The sequence below is a fragment of the Clytia hemisphaerica genome, unplaced genomic scaffold (genome assembly GCF_902728285.1).
Source record: "Clytia hemisphaerica strain Z4C2 unplaced genomic scaffold, Clytia hemisphaerica genome assembly, whole genome shotgun sequence".
Lineage (NCBI taxonomy): Eukaryota > Metazoa > Cnidaria > Hydrozoa > Leptothecata > Clytiidae > Clytia > Clytia hemisphaerica.
This window is the reverse complement of record NW_027103286.1, coordinates 1,352,160-1,373,855: the sequence shown is the minus strand read 5'-3', so window position 1 is coordinate 1,373,855 and position 21,696 is coordinate 1,352,160. Positions and strand designations below refer to the sequence as shown.

The 21,696-nt window shown below is 35.5% G+C and overlaps 3 protein-coding genes across 3 annotated transcripts in view; all 3 read right to left on the bottom strand.

Annotated features, from left to right (window-relative positions):
• Positions 1–58: 58 nt before the first annotated feature.
• LOC136806355 (uncharacterized) lies at positions 59–5,814 on the bottom strand. Its single transcript, XM_067062921.1, has 5 exons — positions 5,713–5,814; positions 2,792–3,148; positions 1,823–1,900; positions 1,203–1,329; positions 59–462 (listed from the first exon to the last, which is right to left on the bottom strand). Exons 1-5 carry the CDS (start codon positions 5,738–5,740, stop codon positions 153–155), a joined length of 900 nt encoding a protein of 299 aa, XP_066919022.1. The 5' UTR covers positions 5,741–5,814; the 3' UTR covers positions 59–152.
• Positions 5,815–6,686: 872 nt separating this feature from the next.
• On the bottom strand, positions 6,687–11,997 carry LOC136808237 (uncharacterized). The gene is made up of 6 exons (XM_067064778.1): positions 11,970–11,997; positions 10,901–11,257; positions 9,785–9,859; positions 9,344–9,470; positions 8,395–8,685; positions 6,687–7,231 (listed from the first exon to the last, which is right to left on the bottom strand). The coding sequence occupies exons 1-6, from the start codon at positions 11,995–11,997 to the stop codon at positions 6,784–6,786; spliced, it is 1,326 nt and encodes a 441-aa protein (XP_066920879.1). The 3' UTR covers positions 6,687–6,783.
• Positions 11,998–13,154: 1,157 nt separating this feature from the next.
• The window catches only part of LOC136806323 (uncharacterized), a 15,835-nt gene continuing 7,293 nt past the window's right edge, over positions 13,155–21,696 (bottom strand). The window contains exon 2 of the mRNA XM_067062880.1: positions 13,155–14,533. Coding sequence (XP_066918981.1) covers positions 13,250–14,476 — 1,227 coding nt within the window. The 5' untranslated portion in view covers positions 14,477–14,533 and the 3' untranslated portion in view covers positions 13,155–13,249. The remainder of the gene's footprint in view (positions 14,534–21,696) is intronic.

The following is a 21,696-nucleotide window of genomic DNA, read 5'->3' as shown; positions in this document are numbered from 1 at the left end:
TACCATTCCAAATATTTTCATCAAGAATTCTAACCAATCAACAGAAACCCAGCCGGCATACAACGTCAAAATAACGTCCATTTGACATTCATAACGTCCAACTTACGTTATTTGAACGTTAAAACAACGTTGTGTGCCAGCTGGGAAGGAACTTACTCGTTTCGTTGTTTGACAGTATCATAATCTTCTTCATACGGTTCATCATAGTACGGATCATTTTCCACCTGTTTCTTCTTCTTTTCTTCTCTCTTCTTCTTACTGCTGTCTTCTTTCTTCTTCTCCTCTTTCTTTTTCTCTTCTTTTCTCTTCTCTCCTTTCTTCACTTCGTTCTTCTTTTCTTTCTTTTCTTCTTTCTTCGCTTTGTTCTTCCCTCTGTCTGCTTCTTCGTATTCATCTTCTACTTCTTCGTATTCTCCCTCCTCGCTTCCTTGCTCTTCAAGCAGTTTGTAACCGTCTTTTGTTCTGTAGAAGAAAAATAATTCATGATATTCATGACGTAATTTCTTATACGAACACATTGGGTTTTGTCAGTATTGGCAAATTTAAACTAGAGAAAAGTTGTTCAAAATTTATTACTACTGGCTAAACCGGGGTCTTTCTCTAGCGGAAACACACGAAAAAATCCGGGATTTGACCCCTCTCTGTTACTAAAAATAGAAACACGGAGGTCAAAATCCGGCTTTTTCGAATGCTTTCGTTAAAAAATATGACGTCATCTTGACTTAGGAGAATAAATATCATGAATTGGGAATTAGAAAAATGTTGAATAGAGTCTGTCACGTGAAAGGTCTTCCTCAAGATATACACAAGACTTTATAGTACCAATCAAGTACCAATCAATTAAAAGCACGACGTTCAAACCCAGACAGTCAGAAGGACCCATAAGGTCAAGGACCTATAAACCATAACACTAAATAGAATTCAAAAGCCACAATAGCTAGACGACTTAACTCAGTAAAAAATAGGAAGTAGAAAACTTGACAGGAGCATCAATATAGTTTATTTTAACCATATCCCGACATAAAAATTTCCCGCTTTCAACAAAAACGTTATAAACGACTGGATTCCCAGTCTAAAGCCACAACTGTGTCATACATCAATAAATATTGTGGGGCTCGACTTTCTGTCCCATTCCAGAACTTGAGCGTTCTCTCAAGGCACACATTTCTCATTCCTTTTTAAAATCCATCGAGGAAACTTACGCCGACGAGAAGCCATTTGTTTTGAAGTAAATGATAAGTCCCCAGGAAAGACTTGACAAGAAGAAGAAAATGAAAATGACGATGAGCAAGGCTACATTCTTTCCGTCTTTGAATGCTCCTGCTATGTCTATACAAAAGAAAGAGTAATATTTGATTGATTGATAGTGTACTTTGGATGAGGGTCAAGTATTCTTAAGAAAGTGCCAAAATTGAGGGTGAAATATTCTTAACGTATTCTTACTTTTTTAGACTAGAGAGTTTTGCCCTTTTGAGTTAGCATTTGGGTTAAAATTACATATCAAATTCTGTGAAATTCACCCTAGAGGGTATTCTTAGGGTATTCTTACGATTTGGCCATTTTCACCCTGATATTCTTATAGAAGATATTCTTATAATAAGAAAAGCGTGTAATGCCTTGTTCCGAAAATGGTTTTTTAACCCTTGAAAAAAAATTTCTAAATTAGTCTAAAGAATAACAAAAGAACTAAACTTATTATAATAAACATTCCAATTTTCTAAAGCTTCAGTTTTGAGCTACTGAATGAAAAGAACTAGTGCGTAGTATGTACTTTTCTATATGTACATTATTACTGTTTGCTGTAGGAAAAAATAATTCTTACCAAGGTTTTTTTTGACGCCTACATCCCCAATTGTGCTTCCATCAAGATCTTCACGCACTAAGTACTTTTTGGGAATCGCTTAAAATTTAGAAAATGGAAATTTAATTTTTAATCTTCAACCAAGACTTTGAATTGTTGTGGTTATTACTGGCTAGTTTGTAGTGCAATATGCGACTATTTATAGACTCGGAAGCTCGAAGACATTTGATAATTGACCAGACTTACATAAATAAGCTTTGACAACCATCAAAATTCTTCTTAAACTTCCTTCTTATCACAGTTTTATCATCCCCTTTCTCTATTGAGTTGTCATAGTAACAAAAAGGTTACCAACATGAAAATACATTTCTTAATACGTGAGAGGAACGCGGAGAATGTCCAAATTGCTTAGGGAATTCTTTTGACTCTGTATAAGAAATATATGAGTCACGTATCGTTTGTCTTCAATTGTTTTGAACATCTCCCTTATCTACGGCTGTCACTCTGTTTGTTCGTGTTGGGAGCAAAAAGGGAAAGGAAATCCCCTTTTCTGGGTAGTAACTTTTTGATTTTCCCTTTTCTTTATTGCCTAGGGAATTCTCAGTGATGCAAATAGATACTGGAAAGTCCGTTTATACCATTGAAGGGCTAAAGGCGAGACTCCTGGATTGGAAATGAAACCACTTATTTCCCATCCAGAACGCCCGCGCGTAGTTTTTACACAAATGCCGGATTGAGTCTAAAATCTATCGGTAGATTTAAAAAAATGTAGTCCTCCAAAACAAAGGTCATGATTTTGGCGCGTTCTATGCGGGTTCTGGATGGGAGATAAGTGGCTTCAATTTCTCTTGCCTGAGAAGTGTTAAAGTTTCGCCTCTAGCTGTTCGTGCTTGAAACTCAATGATTTATAACTCATTTTGTTAGGAGAAAATACCAAAAGTAGCATCCAAAGATATCAGAGATGACTGAATTCAACAAAATAAAACTTACTGACAAATTTGAGATACCCAGTGCTCATGCCAAGTAGTTTCTTATTCTTTTCGACCATACATGCAAACGGGCCTTTATGGCTTTCCTGTGAAATAGGTGCCCTGATGAACAATGTCTTGTTATTATCAACAGACAGATATTTTCTATTATCCTTATACAAAAGGTTGTTTTCGACCAGCCATTTCATTATGCAGCCACCAGCGCGACATTCGGGTATATTGTTTACACATTGGAAGTGTTGTGGAAAATTGAGTTCTTCAGGGTAGATGTAATTGAATTTTGGTATAACTAAAACGGGAGGGACACCTGCACCAGATACGAACTTTTTTGATGAAGGTACTGGAAGGAATAACACTCCTGCAAAAAATAAATTTGAAAATAAGAAATTACAGTGAGAGAATAATTTGACGAGATTAAATAAATGAATGAATGGGTTTGTGCATATTAGACATTCCTGTGTGACAAACCCGCTTGGACCCCAGCCCCAATGGAAAGTTTGGCAAAAATTCCATCCCCAGTGGGAAAATAGTGGGAAATTGACTTCAATTTCATCTCCACTCGAAATTCAATGTTTAGAAATTACACTTCAAAACCATCCCAACTGGATTTTTTTACCTTGGAAGAATAAAATCGCTATACCCATTGGGATTTCAATAGGAACTGTTATCCCCACTGAGGGAAAAAAGCCCCACCGGGGCTGCGAGACAGGGGTGTTATTAGATAAGGTCTCATGTAGTCGTGATTACATGACTAGTCATAGCTTTCACTAATAAATGCCCACGCAGAAGATCATGAATGATTGATTAATTGATTGAGGCATATGCTTGAGAAAAAAAAATCATATTCCATTAACACAATACTTGAAGAATTCATGCAGCTTGATACATGTTTTTTTTTATAAGCAAGTGTTTGCCCCTACATCAGGCTCGCATTATGCTTATCATTCTATTGTTCTCAAACAATAGAGCCATTGTTTAGGTACCAAAAACTGAGCCTGCATATGCTTATAAACGTTATGCTTATAAAGGAAAAAACATGTAATATGATAAAATTTAAGGAAAAGCTTCTCAAAAATATATTTCAAAAATTATGGTATCATTAGCTTACTGGTTTTCACATCTCCTGTTTATTTTTTTCTCCCAGTTTCTTTCTTACAACAATATATGTCATGATTATTATTCACAATAGACCTTTTCTGATAATGCCGCAGACATCTTAGATTGTAGGCAAAATATATAGCAGTGAATAAATCCACAAGGTAACCAATCAGAAATAGCTTGTTTTGCTTTCATTAGCTGCTATATTTCAACATTTCTCCATTGCTACTTTGCCTAATAAACAATAGTCAAGAGGATACTGCTTATAAAATTTATCAAAAAGTTCTGCGCCATCTTAAATTGGGTGAAATAGAAACCAATCCTAGTTAAGGCCCGGGCTCCACTTGCGTACGCTGTGATTGCACTTCTCAAGCAAAATCTTCTATGTTGTTGCAGACGTACAGTCGAGAAAAGTTAAAATACGCCTAAATTTCTTTTCAAGTGCATAGTACTTTTTCATGATGCAATCTTTTCTCCAAGCTGAAAGGATTGAATCCATTAAGATGATCGCAGCGCAGACAATGAAGAGACGTGCCTTCAGGAAGTTAGACTTTTTGAGTTTATAGCTAGCTATATACTTTCACTTTATGGTGTTTCTTTATGACTGCCTGTGTACCTAGTCTAGCCACCGTTAAATGCCTTCGGGAAGGTCTCTCCTAACTTAGAAAGCCAGAATTTGGAGCTATTTCACCAAACCACTGGAGCGTAAGTTATTTAGGCTATCACAACTGCATGAAAAAGTTTAACGTGCGCATGTAAAGTTTAACGAGTAAACAAACTTTTTTCAGGTTTTTGAAAAAGATTTACCACACTGAAAAGACGTAAAAACACTCTAAGTGAGGTAAATTATTTTGAAGACCAAAAGAAAAAGTCAACCACGTTTGGACTACTCAACTTTACATATGCGTACATTCATCTTTTTTGTACTTTGCCGGTTGTTTTACTAAGTTAAGAAGGACTTTCTCGAGTTACGACCATATGATGGTATTTAAAGCTCAAGAAGCCCTATAAACAATAAAGGTATAGTTATTAATAAAATAACAGACAAAAATAAATTAGAGTCTGAACAAAAAATATCAACTGTACATTTGAAAACTTGAGCAAATTTATTTTAAGATTCCAGAAAAAGAGTTTAAATCATTGCTGAAGTGAACTTCTGACTAAATTTCAGTAGTTAGTATTCAGTTTCAAAGACAAGAAACTAAATTTGACATACCAAACACTTTTTCCAGTCAATGAATCAGCTCATCATTATAACCAGTCTGCCATTTTGTTTGTTTTGATTTGCACAAGTAATATTGTAATTTGTGTTATATCATACACCTGTTATAATTTGCATTTATAACACTCGCTTCAGCTTTTCAGTGGTAAATCAAAACTAATAACATGTAATATGTAATAATGGTAATAGCATATAATAACGTAATATGAAAATATTTATACAACCGTCCCGGAAAAAAACCGAATTTTTTACGGAAGAGACTAACTACGGGGATGCTTGCGCGACAAAACAAAACGCGCAAACTTTCGAGATTCCAGTCCAATATCTATGCGTGAAACTATGAGTGCCTCCTCGTCGCTACGCTCCTGCGGGGGCAATAATCTACTGTTCTCATTCATAACATTGTCGATTTTCAAATGTTTGGATCCAGAGATCACATACATAGCGCGAAAAAAGGGGACAAGCGTTAAGAAAATCAATCATAACTATGCCATGTTTACTCAACTATGTCCTAAATCTATCCAAATTTTGACGGCTATTGGCTTGTATGGTTCATATCTTCTTGTAATATAAGTTAGAGAAATAAACAAAAAATACAATACCTAATGCAATGAGGCAGTAAAAGTTCATCTCGGGTGCCCATCTACTTAATGTTATGTTACCATTTTGTCGTTCGTTAAATCACAACAGCTGACTTCTTCATTAATCACACCAACCCAATATTTTTTTCAAAAGTTTCTCTTTTCTTTTTCTTTCTCGAAATATATTTGACGTCAGATTAATTGTAACGTCACGTTATATATTGAGTATCTCGAGTTTGTTCGTAAAACTGAATATTCTCAAATATGTTATAATAGGCAGAAAAGAAATTTACCGCCACTGTTGAGGATATTGATTTTTCGAAGTATCGAACCCCCTGGATATCTTACTTTATTAGTAAAGACGGGATATCCACTCTTAAAAACATGCTTAACCCCCCTGGATATCTCTCTTATAAAGATGCTTACCCATGGATATCGTATTTTTTACTTGAAAAGAGACACTCGGCTCCCTTGCAGATATCATTGGATATCGACTTTTGAACAAAAATCGTTAACCCCCTGGATATCTGATATCCTCAACATGGTGGCACGGACTATTTCTGGAAAAGCCCAATTTCGATAAGACTCGATAAGTTCTACAATATTTAGATTCTTTTAATTTTTTTCTGAAAACTTGATTCTATTTCTGTTTGGTTTAGTTACAGGAGGCTAATAAAAGTCTTCGGATGTTCTTAACATGTTCTTATTTTTACCATTTTGAGTTGAAATCAAACTCCCAGGAATCAAAGTTGACGACCACTGTACATAATTAAAAAAAGATACCAAAGTTTACGCACAAACTTATGTCCGGGAAAACTTTAGTAAAAATTTCTGGTCATCCAAAAATAAAGTATGCACGGTAACAACGGGCGTTTGCTTTTTTCAGCTGTATATAATCCAATCTCGGCAAAAGTATGAATTTAGTCAGGATGGAGTATTCTATAATTTTTAGAAATTATCTAATAACCAAATTTGAAACTATACTAATTTCTTGGTATAAATCTATATTCTACAAAAAAATAGTATATTTTTTTGAATGGTTATAAAATTTAATAACTAAGTACAATCTATCAATTTTTATTTTTAGGCTAACTATCTCTTACTACTTGAGCGGCTGCTATGACCTCTATGTGACCGAATTGAAGAACTCTTTTGAATATGTTTTGCACTCATTCCAGCTATTTCCGAATCATCTGAGTTTCGACTTTTCGACCGTGATCTGTGATGTTTGGAAGAATTATTTCGACTAATAAGGTGTAGTTTAGCGTCACGCCCTTGTGGTGGGTTAACCGGTATCCTTGACAACTCTTTAATCAGCGACGCCGGGGGTAAACCCGGGATACGATGTCCTGGGATACGATGTGGCTTTTTGACTGGTGGTGCTTGTGCTTGAACCATGACGTCATCATAGAGATCACTCCCTCCCTCAAAAACATCATCATAATCATCGTTGGAGGGCGGTGCTCTTGACGCCCCTTTCTTTGAAGATGAAGATTTCTTAGATTTCTCTGCGACCTCGTTGTATGTCGAATTGATGGAACTAGAATGTTCGAAAGTTGAAATTTGAGATCACTATCATGTGTTTGGTAGTTAGTAGTAGTCTGCGACCGTAGTTTGAGTCGACCTGAAGGCTCCCCTTTCGATAGCTATATCTACCCGAAGGTAGGGGAGGGCGCCACTCTTTCTCCCTGAATTGCTCCACGTACACTTGATCCTTCTCTTAATTGCTGAGTATCAAGCAGAGAGGCATCAAGTACCATTTTAGGAATCTTTGGTATAACCTGGCTGGGAGATGAACCCACAACCTTGCGCACCGTAGCCGGACAGTTAGGCTGTAGGTTATGGCGCGCGGAAGCGCCAATAAATACTATCTTTGTCTAAAACATACTATCTTTTTAAAACAATACTCCCTTCGTTTAAAAACATACTATCTCATTTAAAAAGAAACTATCATATTTAAACTGAAACTATCTAACTATCTGAACCGATACTTACACCCAAAATCGAAATCGAAACTTTTTTCTTCTTTCTTCAATAAGGCCGAGTTACGGTTATCGAGTTAAAGATCGACTAATTTGACTGATTGTAAAAAATTCCGAGTTATAAATCTTTCTTGTCTCGCTTATTCAATTTCCAACGGTGCGCATGCGCATTACGATAACATGTGGATGATCACCAAAGGCATATGGAGTAGAGCTGATTTCTCAGTTTCTTGACAAAGACCAAAAATAAAATGGAGGAAGGAAAAAAGGCCAAGCTAATGGAACAGTTTAAAAACGTAGTGGATAATGTGTATTCTACTCTCCTTCAAACGACAAAGAAAATGTGAATACCGAGAAACGCTGCTATTGCGTTCACTGTGTGTCACTATCCCCCAAGGTACCCACCCTCCACCGTAGCCCCTAATGATTTGGGTAAAAGAGACAAACCCTTACTTGACATTTTCACTAGTTAAACTGTTGACTCGGCTTTTCAAACCGTAAGTTTCTTTTTAATTGAGATAGTATGTTTTTAAACGAAGATAGTATTGGTTTAAAAAGATAGTATGTTTAAAAAAAAGATAGTATCGTTTTAAACAAGATAAAATTTATTGGCGCTTCCGCGCGCCATAGTAGGTTTCAGAATCAGGGGTCACAGTATCAGCTGGTCAGGATCTAATCAAATTAGAACCTTAACGTCTCCGTTGCTGAAAAACACACTTACGCGTTTCGTTGTTTGACAGTATCATAATCTTCTTCATACGGTTCGTCATAATACGGATCACTGTCCACCTGTTTCTTCTTCTTTTCTTCTCTCTTCTTCTTACTGCTGTCTTCTTTCTTCTTCTCTTCTTTTCTCTTCTCTCCTTTCTTCACTTCGCTCTTCTTTTCTTTCTTTTCTTCTTTCTTCGCTTTGTTCTTCCCTTTGTCTGCTTCTTCGTATTCATCTTCCACTTCTTCATATTCTCCCTCCTCGCTTCTTTGCTCTTCAAGCAGTTTGTAACCGTCTTTTGTTCTGTAAGAAAACAATACACAGGTTGCAAAATTAAAGTCTGAAGACAAATCACATTTATTTCTGATTGGTTCGAATTTATTGACACTGTTATTAGCTGTAAGTTGTAAAGCAAGTAAAACAAGGGAATAAAATCACGTGAACTTTTTCGAGTAATCACATGTTTTGACTGCACTGATACAATTTTGCAGCCCGTGTATTGGGAATAGACGATATCGGCTTTACCGAATTCTTCCCGAATGATTACCCATGATGCATTGTGCAAAAAAAATTCACGGACGATATTGATGACGATACCAATGCATCATGGGTAATCATTCGGGGAAAATTCGGAAAGCCGATATCGTCTATTAGCTTATGTTGAATAGAGTCACCGATTCTTTCTCCATAAGACATACTACAAATTAATAAGACTTTCCCGACCCTCGAATAAACTATTCAACATAAATTGCTGGAAACGGACATAAGGTAGTTAAAAGATGGTAAGAGTTCACTAAACCATATAATCTTTTATTTAGAATGTCCGTGACTGCTTTTTGGATTTTTAACACGATAGCTTCAAGATATTTGAGTTGGTGGTGTTGGTTCAGATCTTTTGCCAACTCTGGGGATTCTTGTCATTGTTTTGGTCATTTATTTAACAATTTACAAAGAGACTTACGTTGGCGAGGGGCTGTTAACTTTGAAGTAAATGATAAGTCCCCAGACGGCAGTAGATACGAAGAACAAAATGAAAATGATGAGAATCAAGGCTGCATTCTTCCCGTCTTTGAATGCTCCTGCAATGTCTAGAAAAGAAAGAGTAATATTTGATTGAGTGAGTGAGAATTGATCCCAGGGCTAACATAAACGACGTCTTTATTTGGATGGTATATTACGCTATCGGCCAAAACTTAGTCGACCTTAATTATTAGTTGGCCCTAATTTTAGTCACCAAGCCAAAATTTAGTCACTAAGGGCCGACTAAGTTTTGGCCGATAAGGTATGAGTTTTATTGCGTAATCTGGAAAAGCTGTTTCTTTACTCCAGTAATTGACCTTCTTGTAGAATTAATATGGATGTTAAATGGAGCACGAAAAGCACCAAGAAAAATAATTCTTACCAAGTTTTCTTTCACCTCCATCCTCAATTGTGCTTCCATCAGGAGGGTCACGTTCTGTGTACTTTTTGGGAATCGCTTAAAATTTAATTTAGTAGAAATTTAATGAGTGTTTAACAAAAACTTTGAATTGGGGCTTATCTAAAGAATCCTGAATTACTAAAAATAGACAAAAAGAACGACAAATTTCATAAAAAACGACATATTTCGCCATCCACAACCCCGACCGAAAGTGAATGTACACCCCTAGCGATTCATTTCTAATCGTTTATCACGGGAATTAACTGCATGTGGTTTAAAAGAACGACAAATAACGCATGTGTGTTACCGGCTACATTGTAGACATTATTTGTAAGACTCGAAAGTTGGAAGACATTTGATAATTGACCAGACTTACATAAATAAGCTTCGACAACCATCAAAATTCTTCTTAAACTTCCGACTTATCTCAATAGCGCTCCGCAACGCATACGTCATAATTATTACTTTTCACTTTTTTTGACATTTGTACGAGTTGCAATCCCACAATTCAACGCGGCTCAATTAAAGATACTTGCAAGCTGTTATACATCTTTTGTCAAACGATGCAATTAACGTGCAAAAGAGATTAACGCAAAGGTTGATGGGATTGGAACTCGTACAAACACATCGAGAGTAATGATTATGTCAAAGATAAAATCTATTTTTAGATTCAGCGTGCGTGCGCAATTCTATCAACCCCTTCTACGTTTCCATAGCAACAAAATGGTTACCAACAGCAATGAACTGTTGTCCTCGAATAGTATAAAAGTCCGAATTATTTAGGGGGATATTTTCGTAAAAAAGAGGTATGAATGTCAAACTTGACGTTATTTATTTTGTACAGATATTCCATTATTCTTGTTTAGTCATGTTGACGCGAACAAAAACGTAATTCCGCCGGAAAATAGTCCCTTCTTTAGGGTAATAACCACTGTTTGCTTGATATTTCCTACAGGATATCTCTTAAGCTGGAATTTACAGTGACACAGAGATTCTTAAAGTCTCTCTTTAGTCCGATTTGAGAATATATTAGTAGAAAGGAGACACGATCAGCCTCGATAAAAACACTTCAAATCAATAAAAATGAAAACAACTTACTAACGAATTTCAAATATCCAGTTGCTGTGCCAAGTACTTTTCCATTTTTTTCAATAACACACGCAAATGGACCTTTTTGCCTTGTCCGTGAGAGAGGTGCTCTAACGAGCAATGCTTTATTATTGTCAATTTCAAGATACTTAGAACTTGTAGATTTTAAAATTTTACTCTCGACCAGCCATTTGGTTATACAGCCACCTGCATGACATTTCGGTATGTTATTGATGCATTGGAATATTTGTGGGAAACTAACTTCGTCTGGGTAGATGTATTTGAATCTTGGGGTGATTTGAACAGGAGGGACACCTGCGCCTGATACGAACTTTTTCGATGATGGTACCGGAAGGAATAAAACTCCTGCAAAAAATAAATTTAAAGAAAAATAATTTAGTTTATGAAGAAAACCTGACAGGATTGAATGAACGAGCCTAGGGAGTGTTTGTGGTTAAATCATGAGAGGGATACAAGTAGTCTGGAAAAGACAAGAATGAGGTGTTATAAATCAATGGCCAAGTGGGCAAGGGCGTCAGCGTCTCAAATCAGGGGTTCTCGGTTCGAAAACCCGCTCCTTCCAATATTCTGTTCAGTTCATAGATGACTGTGGACCCCGTGAAAACAATTGAAAGACTGTCTAAAAGTCCTAGATTACTTGGCTATCCACGTTAAATATAGAATATCTATATAATGGCATGATGAACTTTCTATCACAGAAATCCTATCTCTGACTGCGAGTTTGCTTCCCGATAAAGGATAGTTAGTTCAAGGATTAGGTAGTATCCTAAAGAAAAGTTGGCTCAACCCCACTTATGGAACTACAGTTGACGCTCTCTAATTCCATTTTCAAAGGGAATTGGATTTTCATCGAATAAGGGAGCTTATCGAATTAGGGAACGTCGTTTATGAGAGTTTCTTGTTGACGGGGAAATTAAATTTCATCGAATAAGGGAGCCTATCGAATAGTAGAATATCGAATAAGAGAGCGTCAACTGTAGCATCATATCCTGGGTTAACACCTCCATATCTTTCTTACTAAGATAGAAGTCAAAGAAATAAACAAAAAATACAATACCTAATGCAATGAGGTAGTAAAAGTTCATCTCGGGTGCCCATCTATTTAATGTTATGTTACCATTTTGTCGTTCGTTAATCACACACCAACTGTGAACTTTTTGAAGTTTCTCTTTTTTTTTGGAAGACGAATGATCGAAATATATTTGACGTCAGATCAATGTTTACATTTTGACGTTAGTGATTATTTGTAACTCCTTATAATGAGTATGCCGAGTTTGTTCGTAAAACTAAATATTCCCATTCTCAAATATGTTATAATCTTGATAAGACTCGATAAGTTCTAGAATTGAGTTAGATTCTTAAATTTCTTTTTCTGAAAACTCGATTCTATTAAGCAGTTATTGGACAAAGTCGAATCCAATATGCAAAAATATTGGGCGTGCGAGAAAAGATATTGGACGAGACTGCGTCCAAATAAATGGTTTATTATCCGTTCATCGCTAAAATATTTATCGTTTTCAAACATAATTCCAATTTATATGCTCGTCAATCTGGTTTCTTGGTACATAGCTTTTTATTCCAAAGTCTTATTTTTCTTTTGTGACGTAACGTCAAAGAGAAGATGCTCAATTGTCATTGAACTCGTTGTGTGACGTCAATTTTTGAAATATATAGCCTCCATGGAAGCTATGTATTCGAAAATATTGGACAGCAAAGAAGCCAATCAAATGTCGCTATTTACGCGTGTCGGATAATATTTATGTTTATTCTCACATCTACACGTTTTTTTCTTATTAGAACAACCAAGATGTTTAAAGCCTTCGGAAGTTCTTAACATGTTCTTATTTTTACCATTTTGAGTTGAAATCAAACCTTGGTCTCCAAGGAATCAAAGTTGATGACCACTGTACCACAGCGCGTAGAATCAGTCAAATATCGAGACAATTGAAAAAGATACCAAAATTTATGCACAAACTGTTGTACGAGCAAAACTTTAGTAAAAGGTTCTGGGCAACAAACAAAAGAGTATTTACGGTGACAACGGGTGTTAGCTGTATTTAGTCCAATCTCGAAAAAAGTACGAATTTAGTCAGGATGGAGTACTAATTTGAAAACAAGTAAACACGAAAGTAAAATGCGACTATTTTTGCAATACAGAAATTTTCTTTTTAAATTAGTGCAAGAAAGTTAAATATTCATTTATGATTAAATACATCGAGTACATTTTATAATTCAAAAAAAATATTTTATAGACAAAAGCAATTTATTAAAAATTTATATGTCCAATTCAATTTTTAAATACCATTAAAAAAACTTCAAAATTTTGAACATTTCGCTTCACTGCGATATGATAATCTGGCAATCCTGTTGATTTAAGAAATCGTTCAAATATTTCTGGTATTGATCTTTATTCAAGGTTACGCCCGACGCCCAAGGATGACCGCCACCAATTTTACTTCCAGTGATATCCAACAGGTAGAATGCTAAGTCACGGGCGCTAAACGCACCATCCACCCTTCGTAAGGAGAAATAATAAGACAAGGCGCCCGTCTTAGCATTTCTTGTGGGGTCGTTCATCAAAATGGCGTACGAAGCTCCACGCGTTTGTAGCTCTTTGACAACCATCGGTTCCAAAGATCTTCCGTAATGAAAAATATTGATATTTGCTGCATACACACTCACAATCTTGTCTGCAATCTTGACGTTCTCTATCACCTTACCTGATGCTAGAACACCAGGCAATTTATGCATAAGATCAAGATAGGCGGTCAATTTATCAGCACTATAAACATCCATATCTCGTCCACTTAGAATGAGGTTGGTTCGCTCGAGGTAGAGTTTCGATTGAATTTCGAACTTGTTGAAAACTTCATCACTAGTGAGACTAGAATCTGCAAAGAATGCCCAATCCTTTTCATTAGTAAGTACTTGATCCAAGACATAGAACAAAGACATATCAATCTTCTCGACATCTTTTATGAGTTCCTCATTAGAAGGATTCATAGCTTTCTTAAAAGCTGCATTTGTAATTTTTTCCGCCTCGACTTTACCAGCAACTGTGAAATCCATTCCTTCGTACTCACTGAACTGTACAACAGTCAATAAATTCTCGATATCGTATTTCGCTTCCACCCCACTTTCCAACATTAAGTTATACATCATTTTTGCAGCGCATTTGTCAGCATTGAAATTGAGCTCAAAATTTGAATAATCATTTAATCTCCGTACTGGTGCATCATCTCGCATCTGGTGATGATCGTAAACCGTGATCGGAATCTTATCAACAATCTTCTCCAGGAACTCTATCTCCTCCTCCAGATCTGGTGTACAATCAACATACACAATCTGTTGTCTGCCAAAATCTCCCATAACATCAGTCTCCTCGACTGTTTGTTTCAGCCTGTCAAAGGATTTTTTAGTTCTGGAGTAAGGTACAAGGCGCACTTTAGATGATCTGCTTTGGTAAATCCATGTAGCAATGATTGCAGCCATCAGCCCATCTATGCAAGGTTTTTGTGGATAAGAATGAAAGACTATAATGGTTGTAAGAGGTGTTGGTGCCATGCTGTATTGGTTATTGTTGGTATTCCCCAGATTTGGATGTCCTTTTGATGCTTTCAACTAAAAGAAAAAACGAAAATTACATGTTATTAAACTGCAGAATATATTCTAAGTCTTAAAATCAGGAGCCATATAGAATTGGTATGGTACGGAAGGTTATTACGAACTCCCTGCATCCTTCACTAAAGCCAGACTTAGGTTTTGAATAAAGTTTTTTAACAGCATCTAAAAATCATCATAGAAGCTGTAATAACTATGTGATAAAAAAACGAGCAAAATTTCTTTGGGACAAGCTGGAGTTTTTACAAGCTCTCGTTTGATTTGGTTGGTCGTTAACCTGTAATAAAACAATTTTGTTACTTTTTCTAAAGAACGCGTCATCTCTATTACTTCAAATAACCAATTAGTGAAGTCTCTTGTAAAAACTCAATCTCATCCCATTTCTTTAGGTCAGATTTCATGCTCTTAGTTTTCTACACTCTGTGGTGTGTCCAAATGGTTAATGTTTGAGTTGTAAATAAAGTTCGTGTTTTTATACATCATCAACTTGAAATGGGAAATTCATTTTAGAAATTCCCTCGATGCTTGATGCTTTTGACATAAAATAAACAAAGAAAGATAAAATTGAAAGTCCAAATGTTTGTTTATCGTTCAATCACCTACAAGAGCTAGCAGGACGGTACTTAACTGAGCAGCATTTGTAAATTTTCTATTGTGTTGCTATTCTATTCTATTTCATTCCATTGTTCTTATTGTTCCTATTCAATTATATTCTATTGTTCCTATTCTATTCTATTAAGAATTTGATATTGCTCAATCAGAATCGTTTCTTACAAATGCAAGGTCCAAACAGGTTGGAAGAATGGGGAGAGTTGGAAAAAAATCTTTTTCTTTTTTCGACCGATAAAAAAATACCAGTATGAGGGTACAGTCCCCTGAAAACCTGTCTGAAATCAAACATCATGTCAACGTCTCTCCAACGTCCGGGACATCCATTCAACGTTCAATGAATGTTTAATGTGTTCTACCGGCTCTCTTCTTAGAATTTAAATGTATTAGAATTTCCTGTTAACATGTTACAAAAACAAATCATTGTTTGAAGCTCCTTATGATTTAATTGTTTGTAATTCTTTTGCTTTTGTGATTTTTTTCTATCCTTCGTCCTGTACGTCACCTTAAGATTATGTCACGCAATATTAAACATAACTCGAACCCAGGCCTTTTAATGATGAATGTTATATTTCTGTTTTCCTTGATAAGAGAATTTTCGGTTTGACTAAAATTTATGTAGCAGATCTGAGGAGGTGCTCAAAATTTTATCAAGAATTCCTCACATGGAAGTTAACAGTCTCCCTCCAACATTATACAACCTTCTCATATCCATTTTTGATATTTCAAAAATTAATTATTTCCTACTTCAGAACAATAAAAAGACAATAATAGAATTCAAGTCTTGAATAGCTCACATCACGATTTGTAAATCCCCTCTGATGTGAGTCAGCAACACAAAGGCGATGACGTAATATCACGCCATAAGTATTTGTATATTTTCAAGGTTGAAAGGAAATTTATGTTCTTATAAAAAACACTTGTATTCCAAGATTCTTTTAGGGAAAGAGTTCTTTGAACGACGGTTCCGATGTTTTTAAAAGAATTTCGAAGAACTAAAACTCATATATCAAGTAATATCAAGCCACAGGTATATGCATATATTTTTAAAGTTGAAAGGGAATTTTATTCTTTCCTCTGAATGACCAGTAATCAGAGAAAAAGTAATCATCAAACTAAAATTTATTTAATAAGTGACCAACGTTGCTAAGGCTCCATCCCTAAAATTAGCCAAACTTTTTTTCTTCACTATATTTTTAAGCATGACAAACAATAGCCATTGACCCAATCAATAATATCAGGGGTGGTCAAAGCAAATTTTCAGCAAAATTTTCAAATTTTCTAGAATGCCAAGCAACCCCAGCCCTGACTCGAAAAATGGAGTTGCTTATAAAATAATGTGCAACCCAAAGTCAGATTTTTGTTAGTATTTAACCAAAAAAGGGTCAAGGCGTTGAGTTTTTAGGCAATAATCAAGATATTTCCCCGTTTTACAGATAGCGTGGTACCCCGTGTAGACTCATCCTCTGAAATGCTTGTTATATGTCAAACGGTTTACCACTACACGTTATGAATTAATTAGAGAAAGGGTACAGGATTTTACAAAAATGCAAGTATTTTGTTGCTGCATAAAAATTACTTTTGGAAAGATTTGAATCAATTTGAGATTTCTCCGGCATAAGAAAAAAGTTTAATGGTGGTTTTAAGAAACTTCAAAAAAACTCGTTGCGACTATTTTTTGCGTATTTTAATGGAAATATTTTCAAGCTAGCAAACAAAATAAAAGAAAATAGTTTAGATATTCTGATTTTCTTAATTTCTCTATACCGGTATTTTCGCGACACAGAAAGAATTCACAACGTCAAAACATTTTAAAAATTCTATCACCTCTCAGATGCTAAAATAATTCTTATTGACAAATACTCTCTTGCTTTCAATGAAACGGGACTTTCCTAAGGGAAAATTTTTTTAGTTATCTTTAAATAATTTAAAGCAACTAAAAAACCTTACTGTGAATGGGTTTACATGGGTTGCAAAATTATATCAGTGCAGTCAAAACATGTGATTACTCGAAAAAGTTCACGTGATTTTATTTCCTGGTTATTTGCTTTACAACTTACAGCTGATAACTTTATTAGTGTCAATAAATTCGAGCCAATCAGAAATAAATGTCATGTAACACGCACATACAAATTTCGAGTAAAAGCGTGATTTGTCTTCAGACGCAAAACAAGTAAGATGGACGATTTTTTAATAAGAACAAACTATATAAGAACATAAGGCTTCGATGACAAAAATGTTGACTCTAATACACCCAATTTTTTTAAAATAATAGACAAAACTTCTCAAAAAATGGTGAAAATAAGAGCATGTTAAGAACATTTTTAGGCTAAAAAAAGTTAAGAACATCTGATGGCTTCAAAGATTTTGGATATTCTTATAAAAAACGTGTAGACAATGAAATTACTGGATCCTGGAGTATGTTTTTTGTAAACTAAACGATAGAAAAATCCTACTTGATATCAGGGTCTACAATCGTCGCCGAAATATTTGCCCCAAAAGGGGAATTCCCTCAAAACTTAAAACCGCAAGTGATTTTTAAGTGCTTTAAAGTATAACTGGTTGAGTTTTAACATTGGACTTAAGACTTAGGACCTTAGGAACTCAGGATCTAAAAGCTGAAAAATGTTCCAATAAGGCTGAGAGTACAGCCTGGAAGCCACCCAACATCTCCCAAAAAATCCAATGAAGCAAAGTGGAAGTATTGAAACTGCAATTCTCGCCCGACCTTTAAATTCTGAAAAACGTTGAAATTCCCAAAATTGCCAATATATTTAGGCGCTGATTGTAGTTTTGGGAAAATTATTATCAAGCTATCATTTTATCTTACCTTTTCAACTTAAACTGTTTATCGTCGTTTACTGTCATATAAGTCTTCTTACAAGCGTTTTCAATTCACCTCGATTCTGGATTGAATCATATGATAATTCTCATTTGCAAAATTTTAAAGTTTTATATACAAATTTGATAATTTAGAGTAATTTACATTATAAGGTAAAATCTCTTTCAGCATGGGAAATACTGATTCAAACTCCATGGGGGTATCATCGCTGAAAGATAAGGAACTTTTTTTGTTTTATTTTTTTCACAACTGTCCAAGGGGCGTTGGAATTGAGATTGGGAATTTCCAAGTTTTGTCGAAAAATTTACCTTTCGAAACTGAAACCGAAAGTGCGCGCGATGAAATTTTACCCGCGTTATTTTTCTTTGTTTTGACTGTATGATCGAGACAAATTGTAAAATTGTTGTAGAGATAATCGAGGCTCAATGGACGACCAAAAATTTGCACCTCAGCTCCACAGGATAATTTCTGATTTTTCTTCTCAACAATTTTCAAAAAGTAAGTTATTCAAGATGTTACTTTTTTATTCAATTATACACATGAATGTTCAATTTATCTTGTTGTTGAAACATGGTGAGGAAATTTCTTTGTCTTACCAACTTGCTAAGCTACTGATTTTATATTATAGCCAAAACTTGTTAATTTTTTCATTTTTTCTCAGACTGAGGAGGAGGAAGGAGGTTGATAATGATACAGCAGCCAGGTTCCTTGGACTTTGTCCTGTTCTATTACTTTACTAACACATTTTACTTTGAAGAGTATGGCGATGTCAACTGTACCATATCAAATCAATTTTTGTAGGTATTATAGATAGAATCAATCCATCATCAAACGCTGCTCATCCCTAACATGCACCCAGACGGCTGTGCACCCTCCCGGTGGTGCACCCGTGTGTGGGGTCTTCCTGGAGGAATGGCGATCATAACAGTTAGCCTAACTCGTGAGGTCTGTTCACCCGTATATACTATATATGTCACTCCATATAAATAACCTTGAATTTCGGAAAATTAGCAGCCGTCGTGGCCTAGTGGTATAGACTACGTGTTTCGTAATCGGAAACATGTAGGTTCGAACCGGGGTAAAGTATTGAAAAGTTTCAAAAAATTTTCTAAGTCTCCGTGCTTGTCGGTGCATCATGAAGATTTAGCCATAGGTCTTGCAGCTCTACTCTACCATTATTGTTTTGATTTAAGTTTGTATTTTAATGACCAGACCACGTGCGTTTGGTTTGGGAACTGAAATGCGAACGCCAACGTGAACTACCGATGTCTAAACTTTTCAATATATCTATCTCCAGAACTAGGGGTCACTCACATATCGATTCTTCCCACGACTAACGTCAAATTGACGCGAAGGGGTGGGTGGGTTAGAGTCTTTGACGCTAAGAAATTTCACCAGAAATATCAATTTTTAATACGTTTATTCCGTGACAAATGTTACTTTCCATATTTCTTTTCCTCCTTTTACATACCTAAATATTCGTTTGCTTCGCTGTTTTACAGAAATTTTAACCAAAACAAACGGCCCGATGTTTACGTCTGGAGTTCCTTTTGTTCACACTTCAGACGGTTCGCACGGCCCTTGAATTTCGCCGACGGCGAATTATGATTATGGAGATAATTAATTCCGGCAACTTTCTGAAAAAAGTTTAGAAATTATCTCCATTATTTTTTAAATGTAAACTGCCTGAGCAAGTCGTAGCGAGATTAAAGATGGCTGACAAAACAACGATGAAAGTGAAGGAGAAAATTTTCATCGATTTTTGATAATTTTTGAACTTTGACGTTAAGAGGTGGGGGTGGGGGGTTTTCAAATTAGCGTCAATTTGACGTTAGTCGTGGGAAGAATCGATATGTGAGTGACCCCTAATAGATTTTTTGAAAGTCGGTTAAAAGGTCCAAATTCCTGAATAGTTTTACTATGTTCTGTGAAAATATCATAACCATCAGTGAAATACTCGTTCATCTATTTAAGATTGAAGACAAAAATTTGCGAAGAAAAATAAACCTTGAGCACAAAAAATGCTTTTTTAAACACTTTTTTCAACGGAAAAAAAATTACTTTTATAGACTTACCTTCCCCAAACATTGAAGAAGCCTCTACTAATTAAAGTAAATGAGAAAAAATAAGATAAAACCTTAAAATCAACCAGAATTTACAACCTTTTGTCCAAAGCAAAAGACGTGCTTTTCTCGCCGCCATCTTTTTTTAGAATGAGAATTATTTTCAGTTCCAGTTCACAGGGTCTTTTTTGCATCCAATCAGATCGCGCGATTTCACTTTCGCTTTCTCTAGTCCAATAAGACTGCGGAATTTGAGTCATGTGACATCTCTATTGAAAAACCCGCGCGGAATAAAATAGAAATACATAGCTAAAATGCTAAAATGCTAAGTTTTAGCTCATTTTTGGGCCGCACTTTGAAATAGGATAACTTTAAGTAGAATTAGAATTGGAAATAGATTTTTCAGTATGTTGTTCTTTGACTATTTAAGATAACCACTATTATAAGATTGTAAAATACAACTGCAATCAGTGCCATAATATATTGGCACTTTTGGCTAATTTACCATTTTTTGAAAATTGAAGTTCAAGCGAGAATGTCAATTTCAGGCCTTCAACTTGATTTCATCGATTATTTCGATCTGGGAGGGATTTATTGGTTCCTAGGCTATATTTCAAGCTTTACTGGACCTTTTTTGAAATTTTGGATCTTAAGTCTTAAGTCTAGCGTTAAAACTCAGAGTTAAAACTCTACCCATCGAACCTACTTTAGAGCACTTACAAATCGATTGTGGTTTCAAAACACCCCTGTGAATTTCCCTTTTGTGCCAAGTATTTTGTCACTGATTGTGGATACAAAAGCCGTAATAAGGTTTTTCCCAAAATGTCCATTTTGGTAAGAATTAAAAAACATGTCCATACCTTTCGTCGTCGAACTTTGTCGAAGGGAATTTTTGCCGAATTTGTTCAAGGTTTCTCACCTTGTATATGAGAATCAAATTAAAAAGAACATGTGATGAATTTAGGAAGGATGTTGTAATTACCATAAATTGCCAAATAACCTCTTGCAACAACAAGCTTGAAAACTGACATCTTTTTATTTATAATTTTTAAAAGGTGGAGTCTCTCATTGAATTACGTCATAAGTCCAATATATAATTGGTTGTAATGGTAGATATGAGACTGGATTTCCAAGCCTCGAAATAACGATTTCAAGTGGGTTGGACAAAATGTCCGATCAGGGTTGCTTTAGCTTGAAAATTATGATTTTTGGGTCGGACATGAAGCTATTTGGGTCGGACAATGTCCGATGTCTGACCGTTATTTCAAGCCCTTTTTTTCCCATCCACTCGGTGAAATATTCACCACCTGCCTCTCAGCTGACCTGGAGAGAAAGGGGCAGTAAAAAGAAAAAGAAGCAAAATAAATGGCCGGGGAGAAGAGTATGAAGAGATCTATGTCAACACTGAAGTCTAGACTTACAGTTAGCCACACTAGAAAATCAAGTATTCAGAGAAGACAACATCAGTCATCTACAGGATGTATTTGTAACAACAAGAGTAAACGTTACCTGAATCAAGTTCAAGATCTCAAGGCAATTAATTAAAACATAAAGGTTGAAATGAAATAAAATAACGATTGCTATAAACATGTAGCGGACAGAATCAACCAACAAAATTTTGTCATTCAATTTCCGAGACAGCGCTTTGA